General features: G+C 33.8%; 1 protein-coding gene across 3 annotated transcripts in view; it reads left to right on the top strand.

The window, feature by feature from the left end:
- THO2 overlaps positions 1-11,409 on the top strand; it is a 56,106-nt gene extending 44,697 nt beyond the window's left edge. For all 3 annotated transcript variants that reach the window (XM_086447268.1, XM_086447269.1, XM_086447270.1), the window contains 9 exons: positions 1,589-2,195; positions 2,373-2,477; positions 3,134-3,289; positions 3,379-3,459; positions 4,063-4,482; positions 8,530-9,645; positions 9,823-10,115; positions 10,300-10,441; positions 10,638-11,409. In XM_086447268.1, the coding sequence (XP_086303394.1) occupies positions 1,589-2,195; positions 2,373-2,477; positions 3,134-3,289; positions 3,379-3,459; positions 4,063-4,482; positions 8,530-9,645; positions 9,823-10,115; positions 10,300-10,369 (2,848 nt within the window). In that variant the 3' untranslated portion in view covers positions 10,370-10,441; positions 10,638-11,409. The remainder of the gene's footprint in view (positions 1-1,588; positions 2,196-2,372; positions 2,478-3,133; positions 3,290-3,378; positions 3,460-4,062; positions 4,483-8,529; positions 9,646-9,822; positions 10,116-10,299; positions 10,442-10,637) is intronic.
- Positions 11,410-17,014: the final 5,605 nt, after the last annotated feature.

Below are 17,014 nucleotides of genomic sequence, written 5' to 3'. Positions count from 1 at the left end.
TAAGACTCCCTTAGATCTGCATTTTGCTTTCTATCATCTTCTTGCATTGTTACTCTGGTCCATGAGATCTGCATATATTTTATAATTTGTGTTTCATAAAGGTATTTATCATATATATTTCAAAAGCTAAGGCATGAGGCTGGACAACTCCTTGAGGCATAAAGCGTAAGCCTTACTTGCATGATATTTTTAAATAAGTAATATAATATTAAAAAATAAAACTAGGATAGCCATTGCATATTTACAAATTTCAAATCCACACAATCAAATTTCAAATTTTAATCCATAATAATAAATAATAACAATATAAAATATTAGTACTTTATATTTCAGCAATTAATTCTTGTATTTGAATAGTTGAAAGTCTATATAATAACTAACTATAACTATTTATATCCAATACAAAAATATAATTAAATATTATTTTTTCCCAAACTACATCTATATAATACTAAATACTACAAAAAAATATTTATAAATCAGCTTAACTCAATGATTTTCTTTGTATATAGTACTGTTTTGTATTTGAAATCATTTCTAAGTGTTACAATTATATTGCATACTAACAAGTGTTGTCAAATGCAATCACATATGCTATTTTCAAAGTGAAAATCGCATGTGCTACAGTCGCATACACCAAATTATGCTATTCGCCAATATGCGATGGCATATTTTTGTGTGCAATGACATATGCGATGGCATATGCGATTTGTGCAATGGCATATTTTTCTGCATTTTTTTTTTCTTGCAGCATATGCCACCACATATGCGATGTGCGAAATCGCATATGCGAAGAACGTGTTTTGGTAATAAAACGGGGGTATAGTGGACGACACTCCACTTCAGCTGGAGAGGGCGTTTATCCCTCATAACTGCGTTGGAGTGGGGACCACAATTTTTTTATTATATATATATATGGGCTTAGACCCGTATCTCAGTTGGTTTGACACGTTGCAAAACTACTTTGAGGTCGTGGGTTCAAGTCCAACTTACGTATCAAATATATATTGTTTTTTTCACTTTTGAGGGGGTTCAAAGGTTCAGATTGGGCTGATTTTTTGTGAGGATCTTCTCATCATAGAGATCATCCTCAAAAAAAAAAAATAATAATAATAATAATCAGCTCGATCCGAAACTTTTAAGTTCTAACCCATATTTTGAAAAATGATTGTTTTTACATTTTTTTTTTACTTATATATATGTATATATGGGTGGCGTTTGTCTCACAATCTTAGGTTCACAAAACGCTGCCAAATAGTTTGTCCTATGTGGCATAGAAATTTCGGATTGGGTTGATTTTTTGTGAGGATGATCTCTATGGTGAGGAGATCATCCTCACCAAAAATCAGCCGAATCTGAAATTTCTGAGTCCATCAAAAGTGGTTTTAGAATTGTGAACCATCGATTGTTTACCGAAAATTTGTTGACCACTTTTGATGGACTTAGAAGTTTCAGATTTGGCTCATTTTTGGTGGTGATGATCTCCTCACCATAGATATCACCCCCCTATATATATATAGTTTGTGTGACTGGTGTCCTAACCATGTTTATTCTATTTTGCTTTTCAATGCTTCTATCATCTTTACAGGTGGTCGGATCTTCTTGATACAGTTCGGACAATGTTGCCTTCAAAAGCTTGGAATAGCCTCTCTCCTGATCTGTATGCTACATTTTGGGGACTCACACTCTATGATCTTTATGTTCCTAGAAGTCGTTATGAATCAGAGATTTCCAAACAGCATTCTGCTCTGAAAGCCCTAGAAGAGCTTTCTGATAACTCAAATTCTGCAATCACCAAAAGGAAAAAGGACAAGGAAAGAATCCAAGAATTATTGGATCGTTTGACAGGTGAACTCCAAAAGCATGAAGACAATGTTGAATCGGTGCGTCGACGGCTCTCTCGCGAAAAGGACACTTGGCTGAGTTCCTGCCCAGATACTTTAAAGATAAATATGGAGTTTCTTCAGCGCTGTATTTTTCCGCGCTGCATTTTTAGCATGCCTGATGCTGTTTACTGTGCCATGTTTGTGCACACTCTACATTCTCTTGGCACACCATTTTTTAACACTGTTAATCATATTGATGTCCTTATATGCAAGACCTTACATCCAATGATTTGCTGCTGCACTGAATATGAAGCTGGTAGACTTGGGAGGTTTCTGTTTGAGACGTTGAAGATGGCTTACCATTGGAAGGTCTTTCCGATCTTATCCTGATTTTCAGTTATCTTATGTGCCATTGATGTCTGATTTGCATGCTTTATTTATGTCGATAATGTTATACTCAACAAATACATTTAATTAAGTAGTTAGTGCTTATTGCGTAATGTCAAGTATTTACTCTGATGTTTATTAACATGCTTTATTTTTCAGAGTGATGAATCAATATATGAACGCGAGTGTGGAAACATGCCAGGTTTTGCTGTCTACTATAGATATCCAAATAGCCAGCGTGTCACATATAGCCAGTTTATCAGAGTGAGTTCTTGGTTGTCATAAATGTAACTAATTCTTTTCTTGTTTATCACACTGTTTCAATTTAAATAATCTCTGAATTTGGTATCCACCAAATGAATGCATCATTTGTTCAGTTATATCAGTTTTGGTCGTGGGTATCTGCTTCGGCTTTCGTTCTCTTTGCATTTAAAATCTTTCACTAGTTGAGTATAATGTGTGAAGTTTTAAGATAAGCATCGGTGCCTTTTTTTCTTTTTGGTAGTTATCTATGAAATCATGTATCACCGATCCCATGACCTAGGTTTAAATCCCGTTGAACCCATCTCACCTCTATTAACCACTAGTCCCTTGTCTTTTTAGCGCCAAAAAAAAAAAAAAAAAAAGAGAAAAAGAAAGTTTTGCCAATAACTTAATGACTATTCATATTTTTCAGATATATACTTATATATCTTTTTGGGGATAGGATTTTCTTTTTCTTTGAGAGAAACCGGGCACTCATCACTACATAGACTCTTCTTCAGTGACAAGGCAACCCAAATATCGTGTCTACCTAGATCCGAGATCCTATTCGGATCAAACCTGTGATCAGATCCGACCCACATACATATTTGAGTCTAATTTTTCTTTCATGCAACAACATGACTTATTTGCTGCTACTTTTTATTTTTTCCTAAAAGGTACATTGGAAATGGAGTGGCAGAATTACACGGCTACTCATTCAATGCTTGGAATCAGCTGAGTACATGGAAATTCGAAATGCTCTTATAATGTTGACAAAAATTTCAAGTGTTTTTCCAGTAACTCGAAAAACGGGTATTAATCTTGAGAAACGGGTAAGGCAACTCTCATTGTTAGTTTTTATTTGTATGATCTTCATGTGAACTTCAAGTTTATATGCATTCCTTTTTTATTTCTTGTCCAGGTAGCTAAAATTAAAGGGGACGAGAGAGAGGATCTGAAGGTATTGGCTACAGGTGTTGCTGCAGCTTTGGCTGCCCGAAAGGTAAAAAATTTCTTTCTTGTTCTTTTGTTTCCTTTCTCCTCTTTCTTTTTCTCAATAGACATCTGGAAGGCACACTTCTGATATAAAAAGCTTTGTAGCTTTGCAAATCACCAACTGTTATTTGGTTAGAGAGCTGCTATTGGCACCTCAACTTTTGCTTATTACACCCCCAACTTCTTAAATTGTTTATGACACCCCAATTATAGATTAAAACACACTCTTCAAACATTATAAAGGTTTGGCTCAGATTATAATCTCAACATTACAAAACATTTTAACACTTATTCAAACAATTTCAGTAGTTGTTTACAATTATTATTAAGCTCGTATAAAATCCTAAACCTAAAAAGTTGAAATTTAGAAAAAATAGAATAAAACGAAAGAGCTTCTATTGGCACCCCTTCTTTTACTTAATTCTCTTATTTTTATTTGGGGTATAATAAGTGAAAGTTGGGGTGCTAATAACAGCTTTCTTTGGTTGAACTACTAACAATAATTATGCTTTTATGCAGCATTAGTTGTAAAATAATTTTTAATAAATTGCATATAAAAGATTTCCTATTCTTGTGAGCCAATTTACTTGAATTCCCTTCACTGTTGCAGAGCTCATGGGTTACTGAAGAAGAATTTGGTATGGGCATTGTTGATCTAAAGCCTGCACCTTCACCTTCTTCAAAATCTTTGGCCATTGCCGTGCCAAATGGTTCTGCTCTTAATATTTCTCAAATTGAGACTGTTGGGCCAAGGGCTGGCCCCTCCGGAAGCCAACTTACAGATTATGGGAATCCTTTAAAGGAGCAGACATCGCGACCAAAACCTGTAGATGGGAGGCTAGAGCGAACAGAAAACACCACGCTAATGAAAACTGATCTAGGGCAAACAAAATTAAAAAGTGGTTCTTTAGCGAATGGGTTGGATTCCCAATCAATCATGACTACAGCTGCTGTACAATCTGGAACATCAAGAACAACTGAAATTCAAAAGCATTCAGACGAATCTGCAAAAGGCACAGCCGAGTCTGAGGTATGTCTTTGTTATGATGAATATTTTATAGTATTATTCGAAATCCTTTTTTTTGTTTTTTTTTTAACTTTTGTTATCTTATCAGGTTAGGAAAGTGTTTCTGGTTGTGTTGGAAGCTTGGCATATAATTACAAGGTTTTAGTATGGCGTTCCCATATTCATAAAAGGTTCTATTTACACAATTCTTAGCCAAAGCACCTGTCTACAAATTAGATACTAATATTCAAGAGAAGATAATAGGTTATCCTTTCTCCAACTTCACTGTGATTTAAAATCTGCCCCGAGTCCAGGCAATCACTAATACTTTTTCCTGGTTCTGATGAATTGTTTTAGTGGCAAGTTCCCTAAAACCACCGAGGAGCACAAAATTTTTCTTTGGAATTCAAATTCCTTTAAAAGTTGCTCTAACTTCCTCTTCATTTTCTCCTGCTTTTTTTCTCAACAAAATTTGTACTTCTGAAAAAAAAGAAAAATTCCTCTTCATTTGAATCCATCTTGATAGAAAGACTGAGGAATTCTTTGAGGATATTTTCGTACCTGTCGATGATGTTTAGCCTATGTCCGAAGAACAATTATTGCCTTACAGCCCTCAATATTCTTTACAATACCTTCCTTAATTTCGCTCTAGGCATAGGACACTGATTAGATGATTTTCTACGAGACCTTTATGTTCAATATATCTTCCTATGCTAACTCAACCTCTGCCTTCCTCATAGGAAATATAAGCATTGAAATTGCTTTGATCTTCGGAGATTCCTTTCCAAACTCCCGACCCATAAGTGGAATTTGGCTGGTTGTGATCCCAACCACAACTAACACTCCCTAGCTGTTGATGGCCTTTCTCGAATTTTTGAAGCCCCAAGCCTTCACCGGTCTCAATGTTTTGGCCGGATAAAAGTTTCTATCCATCCAAAGCAAGTTCCTGGTCAATCTTTTCGTCATGGTAAAACTTGGTAAATAATACTTTGAAAGTTTGGTAGTGTGCAAATTAAAGGAAATAAGCAGTAAGTAAGAATGAGAGTCAGATGGTTGAAGGGAAGGTGTATAAAAATACATAAAACTTCCTTCATTTTGTTAATATTGAAAGAGTAGGCAATAACACATACATATTGGAAGTAGAGAGAATCGTTATTGGAGGGAAGATTTAGGAGGGAGTGATCATTGAGGAATATTTTGTGTATGAGGAGGACTTTCTTGGTCGTTGCTCCAATTGCACCTTTATATCCTTGTCTCAAAGAAGGAAGGCACAATTGACCTTTGGGACTACAAACCTATTAGGAAGGTGCCGCGGGCGGGCGGGCGGGGGGGGGGGGTGGTATTGGAATTATAAATTTGTAAAAGTGCATTTCTTAATAGGAAATAGATTGGAAGGAGCTTATCGACAACCATATGGATTCGAGAATGAGGTCGAGAGGGCTAGAGGTGGTATGTAAAATTGTACATGGAGAAAAAGGCCCAAGAATTTACCAAAGCTCTTATCGAGTCTGGAAACAACACACACTACTGAAGAGCTCTAAGAAGTAAGCCCAATCCTTGTGAGCAAATAGGCATTGAAGAAAATGGTTCACTGATTTCCCTTCATTCTTGCACATGGGAAAACTTTGGTGAGCAAAAACATTTTCTAATACGACGATTCATCGTGCTATCGTTCTCCCAAAAACCCCAATCTTCAAACGAACTTTCACCCTCACACATCCTTTGACAAAAATCTCATACCACCAATAATCAGGACTGATAGAAAGAGTGCATAGAAAAACAACTATCTCTGGATCCTTCTGATGTAGGACATTACAACTCTAAGTAGTTTTCTAATTCTATTAGGTTTTATTTCTATTTCTAGTTCTAGTAGGATTTATATTTCATAGTTATGTTAGGAGCACAATTCCTTGTTAGTTTCTAATTTGTATTAAAATCGTTTTGATTATTTAGGCTATAATTAAAAGTGTTTAGAAGTGTCCAATTTGAGTTCTAATAGGATTAGAAAGTTAGTATTATTATGTTATAGATATGTTAGGAATGTTAATTTTTAGTTTAAATTGTTATGATGGAGTTATCTATAGAAAGAGCTCCAAATTCAAAAATTAATAATAATCAATCAATCAATTCAATTATCTTTTCTCTTTTCATTACTTTTTAGCTTGATGCTATATTTTCTTTCAAGCTATTGTTTGTTTATTAGTTGAATCTATTGATCTAAGTTGATTTAGAGTGTTCCATTGAATACAACCTATCGAATCTATTGATTCACACGCTTCCGCTACGTCAAGTGGTATCAGAGCTTTTCCTATGATCCACATTCATGGCTGGTGAAAGAAAATTCATCACTAAAATTAAATTGGAAGTCCAATTCGAAAAGTTCGGAGAAGGTGAACATCTCAGTTGTATTATCCGCAACTTATTGTCAGTATAACATGTTGATCCTTCAACTATCTAACCAGCCAAAGAGAGTGGAACATGCTTTGTTTCTGCTAACAAGAAAGAGAACTTAAAGGAGACAAGCCAAGTGTTCCCGATGGTAGTGCAACCTTTCAATCGAGACCTTCTTACTCAAGTTTTTCATCAAGTGCAACCACTCGTTGATGAATTTTCTCGTGTTCTTCCTTCAAAAATGTCAGATTCATTGTCTCTTACGAGAAATATACAACACCATACCGATTTGGTGTCCGCATGTAAGTCTCCCAAATCTACCCCGTTATGAGATGAGTTTGAAAAACATGACATATTGAAGGAACAACTGAAAAAGAGCCTTAAAGCTTCTACTAACAAGTATAAAATCGGTGTCGATAAAAGATTCAAGAGGTATGAAAAATGAGCTTGGTCATGATTTATCTTAGTAAATATCGTTTTTTTGCCAAAATTTACAAGAAGATCAAATTGAAGAAAATTGAACCCCTTCATATCTTAAAGAATATAAGCAATAATGCTTATGTGATGGATTTACTTAATGATATGTTATGGTCAATTAAATTCTCTAAACAAAGTCTGAAGAACAGATATCACTGGAAGTGGATTAAAGCGAGAGATGAATGGAAAACAATAAAAACAAAAAAAATGGCCTTCAAGACAACTCGAGGACGAGTCTTTTTCAAACAAAGGGGGCCTGATTTAGGACATCTACAATTGTATGCAGTTTTTTAATTCTATTAAGTTTTATTTCTAGTTCTAGTTCTAGTAGGATTTTTATTTCATAGTTATATTATGAGTACAATTCTTTGTTAGTTTCCAATTTGTATTAAATTCGTTTTTGTTATTTAGGCCATAATTAAAAGCGTTTAGAAGTATCCAATTTGAGTTCTAATAGGATTAGAAAGTTAGTATTATGTTATAGATATGTTAGGAATGTTAATTTTTGGTATTTTAGTAGGATTCTAAATTGTTATGATGGAGTTATCTATGTAAGGAGCTCCAAATCCGAAAATTAATAATAATCAATCAATCAATTCAATTATCTTTTATCTTTTAATTACTTTTTAGCTTTATGCTATATTTTCTTTCAAGCTATTGTTTGTTTATCAATTGAATATATTGATTCAAATTGATTTTGAGTGTTCCATTGAACATAACCTATTGATTCACACGCTTATGTTACATCACATTCCCACACCCAACTGTCACTGATATATAGATGCAAATCCACATTAGCTAACACACCAATTCTGAATGCCAAGCCTTCTAATATAATCCTAGGGCTGCTCAGAAGTTTAAAATGAGCAAAACAAGTGAATGTTAGCTGTAGCAGCATTTGCATGTTAACTTTGGTATTCTTCTTGATTGACCATTTCAAGCAAGAATTCTGAAGGACATTATAGAGGTACTATTATATTAATTTTAATTCTTGTGACTCCTCTTCTACTTGCTTTAAAGAACTGCATTAATTCCTTCTGAAAGCTTTCATTGTGGGGTCGCAACATTGAAATTTAATCTTTTATGGATTTGACATGTTGCTTTGGTACATGAGGAGTTATAAAAGACTATGGGAAAGTGGTGCTACTTCCTTTTTTTATTTAAAAAAATCTATTTTTAATTCTGTTGTTTCACTATTGGCAGTTGAGGCCTACAATAAGGCGCTCGGTGGCTGCTGGATCTCTTACAAAACAACCAAAGCAACAGGAGGTTGTGAAAGAAGATAATAAATCTGGAAAATCTGTCAGTAGAATTGGTGGTTCTTTTTCTTCATCCAATGAAAGAGATCTCTCAGCTCATCCAGCTGACGGTAGGCCAAGTGCTGGTGGAGCTAATACATCCACAGCTATTGCAAATAATAGCACAATGCCAACTTCTGTTAAAAGCTCAACCGCATCTGCAAGAACATCCGTGGATATGCACGGTAGTGTAGCAAATATAGAGAGTGGAGCTGTTAAGTCCTCTGAATTGAGGGCCTCTATTGATGATTCTGAGAAACTTAGGCCCCTTCCCTCTCGACCTACTCATTCACCCCTCCCTGATGATTCTTTTACTGCTTCAAAGTCTACTGATAAGCTACAAAAGAGAACGAGTCCCGAAGAACATGGGAAACCAAGCAAACGAAGGAAAGGAGATAATGAAGTTAAAGATGGAGAGGTTGAAGCTCGATTCTCTGATCGAGAAAGGTCCGTGGATCCACGGTTACCTCATTCTGATCTTGAGAGGACTGGAATTGAAGATCAAAGTCTCCATAGATCAAAAGATAAGGGCAATGGAAGATATGACAGAGACCATAGAGAAAGATTGGAACGTCAAGATAAGTCAACTGGGGAAGATATTCTAGTCGAAAAGTCAAGGGATAGGTCAATGGAAAGATATGGGAGAGAACGCTCGGTTGAAAGAGTGAGTTTTGATAAAACTAAGGATGACAGAAATAAAGATGATCGAGGTAAGCCTCGTTATAATGAGACATCCGGTGAAAAATATGATGACCGTTTTCACCGGCAAAGCTTGCCTCCACCACCACCTCTTCCACCCAATATGGTTCCCCAATCAGTTAATGCTAGCCGGAGAGATGAGGATGCTGATAGAAGAATCAGTAATACCAGACACATTCAAAGGCTTTCTCCTAGGCATGAAGAGAAAGAACGGAGACGCTCTGAGGAGGATTACTTAGTTGCACAAGATGATGCAAAACGTAGAAGAGAAGATGAGTTTAGAGAGAGAAAACATGATGAGCGTGATGGCTTGTCTACAAAGGTACATTTTGACACTTTATTTCCTGTTCAAGATGTTAGTGATTCTCAATGTTAGATAAAAATTTCAATAAATGGTAAAATTAGGTGTCCATGTTCTTCTAAGTTCCACATTCATACCTTTACATTAAAGAGCCTATCTAATTTTTAGTTTTTTGTTTTTCTGGTATTGGTGATATAGGTGGATGAGAGGGACAAAATAAATCTTTTGAAGGAGGAGATGGACGCAAATGCTGCATCCAAGAGGCGGAAACTCAAAAGAGATCACCTTTCATCAGGGGAAGGTGGTGAGTATTCACTGGCTGCCCCACCACAACCTCCTCTTGCTCTCGGTATGGTGCAACCATATGATGGAAGGGACAGAGGAGACAGAAAAGGAACCATGATCCAGCGACCGGGCTACTTGGAGGAGCCTATGCCACGGATGCATGGAAAGGAAACTGCAAGCAAGATCACCCGCCGGGATGGCGACCAGTATCCTCAAATACCTATGTTTTTTTTTAAATTAATATATTTCACTTCTGCTCTTTTCTTTTCTTTTTCTTCTTCTTTTCCTTATGTTTGGACAATGTTGCTCACTAGTTCAATTTTATTCCTTAAAAATTTATTCCAAAATTAATTAATTTTGAATTGTATAGCCTTAACCACCTTGGTTCAGGATTTATGATAGAGAATGGGAGGATGAGAAGAGGCAGAGACCTGAACAGAAACGGAGGCATCGGAAGTAGTCCTAGTCCTTGAACAAAGAGGGGAATTATATCTCCTTGCAAACCCTGGTTCATGTATTTCTAAATCCCGAGGTAGACATTTATTTAAAGATTGTCCATCGGCATTGATCCTAATACATAAATTGAAGATAACATCATGAACAAATTTGTTTGGCTTTGGGGCTTTCCTTTTTTTTTATTTTATTATTTTAGTTCCCGGATATTTTTCTTTATAGATCCAGATTCCTGCAATTATAGCTGTTAACATGCTGTCTTGTTTTTCTCGCAGATTGCTTCAGCCCAAGTCAGTTTGATGGTGTAAAACTTGCATAGATATGAGCTGCATACAATTAACTCAAAAATGTTCGTTATTTAATGTTCGATTTGATTTGAATAATCAAATCGGTAGTTTTCTGAGACAAATTTATACAGTTGTTTATTAAGAAATGTGCGACGGTCTGATCTTATTCAAGGGAGGTATCACAGAATAGAGATGATAAGTCCATAGCAAGTTAGCTTGCGTTTGACGACAAGCTTGTTGCTACAGTTGGCTCGAGTGCATCTGGGGAGTTTCTTAAGCCTCAGAATTGATTTACTCTCACCAACACCAACATGCCCTTTGCTTATCAATCTGGGTACATGGTGAGTTACAAGGATTAGTGACGCCAATAAACAGCAAGATCATCATACCTACCAGACTACATTTTGTCGAGCTTCTATATTGTAGAATATCACCAAAGCCTTTTCTGTCCAGAGCCACATCTTTTGTCATTGCCAACTAGAGTGGCATGTTTCATAGCTTTGGTTGTGTCAGGATCCATATCCCACTTGTAAAATGATCAGTAGAATTGGACTCTGGTCATGATAAGTGTGTGCACTGTATCTTATTTAAGGTTCCATGAGAACTGCCTATGACTGTTGGAAAAGGATCATTTTGATGAAGTCCTGGCCTACACCAAAATTGTTGGATTGATCGGCACCTTGGCATTCCACACCCAAGACTTTTTTTGGATTGAGAAAGTGATTGATTGGCTCTACTAATAGCTCCTTGTACTATTCATCTCCTTAGTCTTTTTTTTTTCCTTAGTTTGAAGAGTTTGGAAATGTGGATCAATTTATGACCAAAAAAAAAAAATTCTCTTTAACATTTGCAGACTATGACCAAAATGCATTTAGCTTGACATAATCTTATTTTGATCCAGAAAAATCTCAAAATATCTTTGAAACCACCAACATGACAACATGTCACCCTAGGACAACTTTCAGATAGTTTTAGAACCCTTAGAACTTCTTTAGTTTAACCTGGTCCAGCTATGCACAGGCATTGGTGATGGACGTGGACCATGAGTGCACCTCGGCACACTGGAAATGTGACCCGCCCACAAGGCTATGCAGTCATGTTTGTGTCTGCTTAAATCCTAATTCTATTGTTATTGTTATTATTATTATTATTTTTTTTTTTCTATTTCCTTTTAGGGTTTCAGCTGCTAACCCCCTATTTTGGACAACCTAAACCATATCTGAATTCCCTTAGAACACCTCAACATAGATGAACCCTGTGAGAAAATTGATGGTCCAAATTTGACTTCTAACATTTAAAAATTCTAATTTGAGGCATAAATTTAAGATCATTTTTTGATTGGGTAGATAATACCTTACCTGTATGGCCCTTACCACAATGTAAATGTGGCTCTTGGACCATAGAAAAATGCATTGAGATTATAATAAGGCATTCATTCTAAAATTTTAATATATTTTTGAAAAAAATATTGTTTAATATTTATGCATGAGAACAAATATAATTATACATTTTTGGATGCTAGAAAGGGTCTAATAATCAATGTAACTATTTAGGAAAAATAACAAATTATTGAAAAGAAAATCTCAATACGAAAATTAATTTATAGTTTTGAGGTTGTGCATGTTCTTAATAGAGTAACATTATGATTTTCTGAAAGAGTAAATTCCCAAATGATTACAACAATTATAATACATTACCAAATTATTACTTGTAATGCATAAGATGATAATCTCTGAGTAAATCCTTCACAAATCTGTCATAAATGATTTAAATGCTTATATATATTTCCTATGTTCTTTAGGCCATGTTTGTTTCCTTTATTACTATATCCAAATCACGGTATAAGACACACTATCCGTACGTTGTGGGTTTAATTTAGCGGGTCTTGCACATGAATTGTGTAGCCAAGAAAACCGAAAAGTGGAATCCCACCAAAAGGTAAAAGGCTGGGATGCCTCTTTCCCATGTATCACATTATATCAACTCTAGAAAAATATTTTCCGTTCGAACTTATCTTTTTCTTTTCAAAGTTATTAAAATTTCTTCATCTACATCCTAGTGGCATTGGATCATATTTTTGGAGGTCTCGATGTGAGCTCATGACCTGTAAGAAGATTTAAATTTTTACTTAGTAAGGCTAGTCTTACTCTTAATTCTACTAGGTGAAAAAACATTCATTCTCACCGGGCCCTATCTCATGTAACTCATGAGCTCAATGTATCCATCTCTTTCTCTTTGTCAAGAACATTACAAGTTTCTACCATCATATGGATCTTGAAACATGAAAATACCCCAAAGAGGTAATATTGACAATGCAAAAATATTAGTAGAACAAATAAAAAATGTCAACGGGGAATATATTCCTATCAACACAGGAGGTGTGAACGTTGCAGAAGTGACAATAATAGAAATAAGAAATATCAACGAAGAACAAGGTCTTTTCAACACCATCACTATTGACATTGAAGAAGTGACAGTAGAAGAAAGCAGAAATATCAATGATGAACATATTCCTCTCGACACCAGAGCACTTGACACCATACAAATGGAAGAAGAAAATGAGTATGAATCGAAAGATAAGTATGAAATGAGAAATGATACTGATATTTGGATTGATTGACTCAAGAGAGAGTGACAAGATCTCAAAAGAAGAGCAAAAAGACTTAGTATTTGAAAGAATTGAGTATGAATGTACCAAATAGAATGAAGATCCCTATAAGAAAGAAATAAAATTTTATTTCGGTCAAAGATTTGAATATCGACAAACATTGAAAATGAATTTGAAGACATAAGCAATCCACAATATTTTTTATTCTCAGGCATAATCTCATCTTACCCAATCGTCTTATATGTTCATGTAAAGAAAGTAGTTGCTACCACAGTTTGAAGTAAAGACATAAAGATAAGTATACTTGTAGAATGAACATGAAAGATTTAGAGAATTTGCAAGCTTCGACGAAATGGGTTATGGATTTAATTAAGAAAAAATGCAAGATAATTCATCAACAAAAACTCAAAGATATAAAGTAGAAAATTCAACAATATCATAGAATTAATATCAACTACAAGGTAGCTTGAAGAGAAAAAAATGTGTCTAAATAAGGTATGACAATTTTAATATGTTGTTTAGATATTATTATTGTTAATAGTATCAATAAAAATGTATAGTTGACAACAAAGGCAAAGTCAGGATTTTTAGTCATTGGGGGATAAACCCTAACAATAAAAATGTCATTATCCAACGTTGAAGTCCATGTCATTATTTTTTTTAAAACACACACACATATAAAAAAAATGTGTCACTTAGAAAGGAAATTATTTTGAAAATACACAAAAAAAAATGTGTCACTTAGAAAAGAAGGTTTTTCAAAAAATTTGAAGATAAACAATTTCTTTATTAAGTAAAAAAAGTTTCTTGACCGCATTACCTTGTGCCGTCCGAAAACATCATTAATGCAGGTCTAACGACGCTTAAAAAGATTTAAAATCTTACTAAGTTAGTGAGATAAGCCTAACTCATTTTTGGGATCACTGTTTCAAAGTGGAAATGTCACCCCTTTAATTAACGAAGAGTATCTCTAAAGTAATTCAGTGCACACATGGGTGATGGGTCTATTGTGCTAGGGATGCATGTCATTGAGTTTAAAAAACACAAGGGTTATATTTAATATGAACAATACAAGGGGGGCTAAATTATGAGTTGTTTTTAAAAATAAAAAGTTCAGTGAGGATTATTGATGTAGGGCATCTAAAACTTTAAACCTCTAAGCACTTTTCTAATTCTATTAGGTTTTATTTCTATTTCTAGTTTTAGTAGGATTTCTATTTCATAGTTATGTTAGGAGTACAATTCCTTATTAGTTTCTAATTTGTTTTAAATTCATTTTTATTATTTAGGTTAAAATTATATGTGTTTAAAAGTGTCCAATTTGAATTCTAACAAGATTAGAATGTCAGTATTATATTATAGATATATTATGAATGCTAATTTTTAGTATTTTAATAGGATTCTAAATTGTTATAATGGAATTATTTATATAAGGAACTCAAAATCCAAAAATTAATAATAATTAATCAATCAAGTCAATAATCTTTTCTCTTTTACTTACTTTTTAGTTTTATGTTATATTTTCTTTCAAGCTATTATTTGTTTATTAATTGAATTTATTGATTCAAATTGGTTTTGAGTGTTCCATTGAACATAATCTATCAAATCTATTGATTCACACACTTCTGCTACGTCCAATAGTATCAGATCTTTTGCTATAATTCACATTCATGGCTGGTGAAAGAAAATTCATCACTAAAACTAAATTGAAAGTTCAATTCGAGAAGTTTGAAAAATGTGAACATCTCAGTTGTATTATTCGCAACTTATTGTTAGTACAACATGTTAATCATTTAACTCGACATAATCTTTTTCAAACTACATGAAAGGGTGCAAAGTAAATTGTGCCAATTAATTATAGATAGTGGAAGTTCAAAAAATATAATTTCAAGCCACATGATTGATGTACTCAAGCTAACTATTACGCAACACTCTACACCTTATTATATAGGTTGGGTGGATGATGAATGTAAGAAGAATGTGACAAGTCAATGCTCTCTTTATTTTAGTATTGGGTAACATAAGGATGTGACAAGTTAAAGTCCAAGACTACCCAACTAGTCAAGGAGAATGAAATATGCTTTGTTTCAAGCTATATCAACGATGACTTAAAGGAAACAAGCCAAGTGTTCTCGATGGTCATGTAATCTTCCAATCGAGACTTTCTTACTCAAGTTTTTCATCAAGTGCAGCCCATGCTTAGTGAATTTTCTCGTATTCTTCCTTTGGAAATATCAGATTCATTGTCTCTTATGAGGAATATACAACACCACACCAATTTGGTGTTCAATGCAAGTCTCCCAAATCTGTCCCATTATGAAATGAGTTTAAAAGAATATGACATATTGAAAGAACAACTGAAAAAAAATCTTGAAATTTCTACTAACACATACAAAATCAATATCGATAAAAGATTCAAGAGGTATGAAAAAGGAGACTTGGTCATGGTTTATCTTAGTAAATACCATTTTCCTATTAGAATTTACAAGAAGACCAAGTAGAAGAAAATTGAACCCCTTCATATTTTGAAGAAGATAAATAATAATGCTTATGTGATGGATTTACCTGATGATATGATATGGTTAATTAAATTATCTAAACAAAGTCTAAACAACGGATATCACTGGAAGTGGATTAAAGCGAAAGATGAATGGAATATAAGAAAAAACAAATGCCTTCAAGAATAACTCGATGACTAGTTTTTTTTCAAAGAAAGGGGGCCTGATGTAGGATATCTACAACTCTAAGCAATTTTCTAATTCTATTAGATTTTATTTCTATTTCTAGTTCTAGTAGGATTTCCATTCCATAACTATGCTAGGAATACAACTCCTTATTAGTTTCTAAATTATTTTAAATTTATTTTTATTATTTAAACTATAATTAGAAGTGTTTAGAAGTATCCAATTTGAATTCTAATAAAATTAGAAAGTTAGTATTATGTTGTAGATATGTTAGGAATATTAATTTTTAGTATTTTAATAGGATTCTTAATTGTTATGATGGAGTTATCTATATAAGGAGCTCAAAATATGAAAATTAATAATAATCAATCAATCAATTCAATTATCTTTTTTCTTTTAATTATTTTTTAGCTTTATATTATATTTTTTTTCAAGATATTGTTTGTTTATCAATTGAATCTATTGATTTAAATTAATTTTGAGTGTTCCATTGAACACAACGTATCGAATCTATTGAATCACATGCTTCCACTACGTCAGCTATATTAATATAGATCAATACAAAAAGTCATAAGTTGTATTTGAAAAAAAAAATTCATTCGAGACTATAGTCCCCTTGGTTGACAAAAACCTTTAATTTCTTTGACAAATCTCTCTGATTATGTTGACAACTAAATTTTACATTGTTGACTGAACATGGAGAAGTCTTAGATAAACCATTAATAATATTTATTTTATTTCAACAAATGAACCAATATAAAAAGATTATTACGTTTTTTTGGTATTCTGTTTCCAAACATTCCAAAATAATACATTAGAAAGCATCTCTCCACAAAATATTGACTATCGAACCTATAGAATAGCATAACCAACTACCAACTATTGTTAGGGTCAATGGACGAGGAGCTCAATAAATGTTGGAAAGAGGAAAGAAAATGGGAACTGAAAAAACAGGGGGAAAAATATGAAATTTCATTTTTTGGAATTTTATTGTATTTGTCTTTGAAAATTCATAAAATTTCCACCTTTCTATTTAAAAATGTTTGAAACCATCATCAGTCAGCATGAAACTT

Source organism: Akebia trifoliata, chromosome 7, assembly GCF_017979445.1.
Source record: "Akebia trifoliata isolate Shusen 1 chromosome 7, ASM1797944v1, whole genome shotgun sequence".
NCBI classification, from domain to species: Eukaryota; Viridiplantae; Streptophyta; class Magnoliopsida; order Ranunculales; family Lardizabalaceae; genus Akebia; species Akebia trifoliata.
The sequence above is the reverse complement of the archived record's forward strand: the minus strand, read 5'-3'. Positions and strand labels throughout refer to the sequence as shown.